Source organism: Rhagoletis pomonella, unplaced genomic scaffold, assembly GCF_013731165.1.
Source record: "Rhagoletis pomonella isolate Grant_MI unplaced genomic scaffold, Rhpom_1.0 Rhpom_scaffold_00007, whole genome shotgun sequence".
NCBI lineage: Eukaryota > Metazoa > Arthropoda > Insecta > Diptera > Tephritidae > Rhagoletis > Rhagoletis pomonella.
In genome coordinates this window covers 59221453-59227704 of record NW_023458561.1, presented here as the reverse complement: position 1 = coordinate 59227704, position 6252 = coordinate 59221453, and the positions used below count along the sequence as shown (strand labels likewise).

The window sequence follows — 6252 nt, the reverse complement described above, 5'->3', positions numbered from 1 at the left end:
GACTGGCTAAGTGACTGACTGCCTGACTGCCTGACTACAAGAGTGGCTGGCTACACGACATGCTACTTATGTGATCTTATACATATTGCCGCTTATACATATTGCCGCCTTAGTTTATAGAAAATAAAACCATTTTAATGATTTGTTCTTTAAATTAAATTATTAACTTTTTAATATTTTTTTTTTGTAAGACTTGCTTTTTATTTCCCTTTTCATGACTTTTGAGTAAGACATTGGTGTTAGTTCCGCAATTGACTGTACAAAAATCGTTAAAGTATTGTTGTACTAGATTTTTTTTATTTTTTTTTTACTTCGGATAATAAAATTCACTCGCCCGTGGCTGAATATGGCACCTGAATTCATCTGATCAAATAAACGCGTCGAATTCGTGCAAAAGTTTCTATAAACCTGTAGAATGTTATAAGTATATACATTAGGGCGGGTCGAAAAACACAAATATTTCGATACAAAATTTGTATAGGTCTTTAAAGGTGCTATTTTAATCCCTTTTTTCTAAAAAAAAGAAATCCTGTTTCTCTGCGACAATATCTTCAGTCTGTGGAATGAGCTTGAAAAATTGAAAATTAGAGTAGGAGTACCAGTTTTTTTAATTTTTACAACGAACATATTTCCTCTTATAATATCATAAAAAAACAAATTGGCTACATTAGAAGTAAGTAACATGAATATTTTAATCAATTAAACTTTATTCATTAAAATATTGCTGTTACTTACTTTTAATTTGCCCAATTTATTTTTTTGTGATTTTATGAGCGGAAGTAAGTTCCGTTGTCTAATTTTAAATTTTTCATGCTCTAGGATTTATTTTTTAGAATAAGGGCCAGTATGCAGCTCTCAAGAAAGCGGTCAGGAAAAAATTGCCATTATTTCGTGTGTGTGTCCAAGGAATTCTGATATCACAGCCTGTTGCCTCATCCTTTCCTCAAGAAATGATGGAACGGGCATATATTTCTGTTGCAAACATGGGCGCCTTGTGCTCTTTTTTCACAAAAAAACTTTAGAAACCCGTAGTAGAAAGCGTAGCAATATTCTTAAAAACTACGTACTGCCTTAAGAAAATTTGTCTCAAGAAAATTTCTTAGCGATTTCATTTTATATGGAGTTTTTGCTTTTCTTAAGAGCTGCATATCGGCCTTAAGTGATTAAAATAGCAATTTTCGAAGCAAACATTTTGTGTTTTTCGACCCGCCCTACTATTACATATATATGTACATATATTTTTTATCATTAAACCACTTGTTTATGACTTAAAATTTCAATTAATTTTAATTTGGCATGATTATTCATATGGTTTGCCAATCTTGTTCATTAAATTTTATATTCTGCATAAGTATAATTTTCATTTTTAATTGCCAATTTCGTCTAAATTTATATTTTCCTATTCTATTTCGTTTACGCAGATTACGTCAGGAAAGCGAGATGTTGTCACGCCAATCCTCCCACCACTGGTCGCAGAACGACTTATCCTCCGTTTCATGTGCCTCGATGGCACCCTCTCCCACCCTACTGCTGCTCGCCACTATAGGTCGAGATGTAGCGCTCACAGGCGGTAACAGCGGCAGCAATCAACAGCAACACAATAACAGTTCGGAAAGCACTTCATCAACGGAGACCCTAAAATGGTTGGGTTCCATGAGTGACGTGTCCGAGGCAAGTCATGCCACTGGGTATTCGGCCATCTCAGAGTCGGGTAAGTTAAAAGAAGTTTAGAGAAGTTAATTTTATTAGAAATAAAAATAATTTACAGTGAAACCTCGCTACAACGAGGTTGAATGCCTTCGATATTTGATATGCTATAATTTAAAAAAAACGACACTTTTTCAGTGTTAACTGCCTTTATAATTCTATAGTTTTTAAAGACAAACAGTGCCTTATTAGCTTTTGTTTGCCGTAATGCACTTGCAATTTTGTCTTGTCACAGAGGAGGCATCTACTGGAAAGGCGGGAAACTTATTAGCCATGTGAATTGACTTCTTGACGTCGCACATTGTACTTGTTTAGGGGTGTGAGTGATCAATAATCTATAACTTTTGAACGATAACAAAAACTTTTATTGTGCTTCAATTTTACCTTGAAAAGTTTCCCCAAATTTAAAAAAAAAAATAAAAATTAATATATATTTTTTTTCAGTTATTTAAGATTATCAAAAATCATATTATTTTATCAGTTTTTTTTATATTTTTTGTATTGGAAGAGACTTATGTAATTATCAACAGCGAGTAAAAAATACAAAAAATAAAAATCGACTTTGAAAACTGAGTGAAAATAATAAAATCTTCGAAAATTTAATTTTTTGTGCATTGCAAAGTTTTATGTGGCTATCGTTAATGTAATTAAAATTGTCTACAAAATTAAATTTTTTAATTATTTTTTAAATTCAAATCAAAATTGTCTACAAAATTAAAATTTTTAATTATTTCTTAAATTTTATCATGTAAAATCAGCCACAAATTGGTTAGAAATCATATTTACTCATATAATAAATTATATTGGGTTAAAATTTAACATTTTTCCAACTTTTTTGTCCAGCTTGAAATTTTTTCAACTATAAGTGACAATACAAATATATTAATTTTTAAATTTGACTTCGAAAAATAATAAAAAGTGGGTTAAAAATATTTTTATATCAAAATATCGGCAGTTAAAGTTTTGGTGGAAACCTGATCCAGTACTCAGAAGAAAAAATTTAATTTAATGCTGACTTTCTGGCAAATTTCGATATTGCTTATTATTAATTGTGGTAGATTATTTATGAGGTTTAAATTCTCTCTCCAAAGCAGAATTAAAAGATTTATTTTAGCTCGTCCAAATTCAAAATTCTGAATTATTTTTTCGTTTTTATTTTACTAATTACAAATTTATTAAAAAAATCGTCTTAATTAATGGATGTGACGGGTGCGCATGTTATGTTGTAACGACACTAATATATGCTGAACATGTGCAAGCCTCAGCCACTGATCATTTTCGAAACTATTTTTCGGTAACTTAACGCTTTAGTTTACAAAATTTCAAGCTTTTCATGCCATTGTTCTATTGCCAAAGGCTAGCCGTGTTTCATGATTAATGATATTTTCGCTCCAAATGGACACCAACGCCAAGAAGCGCAAAAAGGCTAGTAGTGCCACCTCAAACCGATACCTACAGGTATGCAAGTGGGAAGAACCTGTTGCTGAAGCAGAAAAAAATGCTAACCATTTCACTGTTGAGTTTGAAATAATTGGTAAATTAATTTTCGTATTATAGGCAAGCGATTTTTTGCGCATTCTTATTGCACTCTTTTTCTTTTCGACTCAAATAAACGCTAGCACTGATCACCACTTGGATTGATCGATAGAATGATCGCACGTTTTGTGATCGCACAGGTCAATGATATGTATTACATTCGACTGTAAGGTATGACCAGCATAGAGGTTTGTCATTTCCCACAGCAATCAGAGCACTTACACATGCGCCGTGATTACTTCTGCCTTAAAAACAAAAAAACAAAAATATATGTCTATATAAAGCACACATTCAATCCCTTTGCAAGCCAAGCGTTTTCCACCACACCCTTAACCCAAATTCGCTAAGCAGACTTACGAAATTACAGGCACAGCAATTGAAGGTGGAGCTAATTAAAAAACCATTTGCTCTGTTGCTAAGTTTGCTTAGACAAAGTCAAAGTAACGGATTGTTAATGAGCCTACTTTGGTTGGGCGCAAAATTTAGCGCATCTAACTTGGGCCTAACTCGGCTGGCTCAGCTGTTTATAATGATTAACTGATATTCATTTGTCTTCCCGATTGTTACAGTTTTCATGCGTTCCTTGTTTTTGTACAGAGCAGAAAAGTTCTAATTGATTTCATCACGCCTTGGGGAAGCTCTTTTCTTCTTAGTACAAAGGTACAGGTTTGATCGCCGAATTCTTGGGAGTGTTACAATGTTTGAAGACTATTTAACTTCATTTAGTGTTGGATGTTTTTACTTAGTACATTACTATAAAAGTAGGGCATACAATTCCCAAAGTGATTTAGAATGATTGGAGAAATTTTCTGATGCTAAGAAGTTACAGTCAGCGTATATTTAGCTCGATATTTGTATTTGCTTGGTTTCAAACATGGTATAGTAATATAAAAGCATTAACGACCGCCTAACCTCCACTTCGTGCGCCAGTGCTGGAACAAAGATGGTGTTCAGATATTTTTTAGCAATATTTTGGAACGTATATTTTTAGTACAGGCGCAGATTTTCTCTTGGCAACACTGGTTATGATCTACTAGATTTTCTCAGTTTAACAACACCAAGTCATCGGAAGGCGCGTCTTTGTTTTAAATTGTAGTGGAAGCGTTGTATAGATGCCTAGACATAAATACGGTAACTACTGCGGTGCTAAATTATCGAGAAACGGTAAAAAGCTGCGACTCTCATCCAAAAATGCAGTTGAAGAATTAATGGAGAGTATCGAATACTATTTCTTATATTTATATTCGCCGTATGACAGCAAAATTATCTACACTAATAAGACTTTAAAAACTTCATCGAAGGGAGGATTAAAGCCTCAACTTCGATCGTTCGTCACTAATTTGCTTTTGTAATATCTACAACAGACAACAGTCAATGGCAATCTGCCCTGTGTATTTTGGATGGAAACCATTGTTCAATAAATAGTCAATGTTTTAGCTCTCAACTGAGTAACCACTAAGTGATTTTAGGGGGATCAAGAATAATTGCAAGCCCAATGGGATATCACAAAGAGATCTGAATTTAAGATAGCGGCATCAGAAACTGCTGACAGACATAACTGTGAAATTTAACTTAGAACATCTTATGAAAAATTGCATTCCGGCAAGTTTTGTACCGTTAATTTCAAAAATACAATCAACATTTTTTTTTAACTCTTACCTTCACTTTCAACAATTATTTTCAACATTCTTACCTTCACCGTTATTCAGCGCCCATTTTATTGGACAGTGGTACCCGTTATGTTTAAAAAGGAAGTCAAATAGTCCTTTTTAGTTGTTAATGCTTCCGACTCGATGGGTGTATGTTTCGAGTACGAGAACTTACTCAGAAGATGGCACAACGCCGAAACCGGTTTGTCTCTAAACCAACTTTGACAAATTCCTTCCCAAATTCTGTAGCTTTTTTCAATGCTACTCTACTCACTACCGAATTTTGTGAAAATTTTCACTTTTCTGAGAAGACATGGTCAATTGCGTCCAGAATATTGATGTGCTGAATTATCGGTACCCAATACTTAAAAAAGATTTCGGTACCCAATACTTAAAAAAGATTTCGGTACCCAATACTTCGTTTTCGGTGCCCGATACCAGTTAGCGACAAGTTTCGGATCGATATCGCACTTGATGAAGTAAAAATATTTCATATCATACGTCAACGAAACCGATACCGATTCGAAAATTGTCGCTAACTGGTTACAGAATCTGCCCCAGGCCTACAAAAATGATATCGTCCGGTTCAGCTGGAACAAATTGCTTCAAACAAGTAAGAGTTTCTCTGCATTATGGCTCTGAACCGACATATATACATCTTTCATTTGAATCAGTATTAAAAGCTCTATTGGCTCCTACATTCGGGGTTTGATGGGCGAGTCTCCCCTGAACCGTTTTTTTCCGCGTATCGAGAGTATTGGATACTTTTTTAAATCGGTACCGAATATCGATCAATATTTAAAAGTATTGACTCAACATATCACTAGTCCAGAAAGTTCAACTCGAAAAACGCGGTAAAGAAAAAATATATAATTTGCTCTACACAACTGTTCTTTTAACAAAAGAGACAGCCTCTATTTATGTACGAAAAATAAAGAGTTTTAAACACAAAAAAGTTTATCCAATATATTGGGCACTGGTGGTGAAAGGGTTAAGACAAAACAAATGATAGTTGTTTAGTTTTTCTATATTTTTTTTTTTAACATAAATCGTTGAAAACCCCCGAAATATTACGAAACAAAACCAAAAATCTCGGGTGGATTGAAAATACTTTGAAGAATCCCAGAAATACAATAAATGCCAAAAAATCTGCAAATTTAAAACTTAAAAAAAAATAAAATCTTGTGTAAATTTCCTGCTGCATTGACAAATATGAATACCAAGGTGTTCCATTATTCGCTTTTCTCCAAAACCGGTTTTCGAGTTACTCGAAAAATTTTAATTTGAAACAAGTAAGAAAGTCTAAGTTCGGGCGGAGCCGAACATTAAATACCCGGCGCAAGTATTAAATATATGTTTT

At 33.6% G+C, this 6252-nt stretch overlaps 1 protein-coding gene across 1 annotated transcript in view; it reads left to right on the top strand.

The window, feature by feature from the left end:
- Positions 1-769: 769 nt before the first annotated feature.
- Positions 770-6252, top strand: part of LOC118743918 (protein Shroom) — a 268049-nt gene continuing 262566 nt past the window's right edge. Inside the window, 3 exon segments of the mRNA XM_036476679.1 lie at positions 770-779; positions 1141-1159; positions 1422-1711. Of these exon segments, the coding sequence (XP_036332572.1) occupies positions 770-779; positions 1141-1159; positions 1422-1711 (319 nt within the window).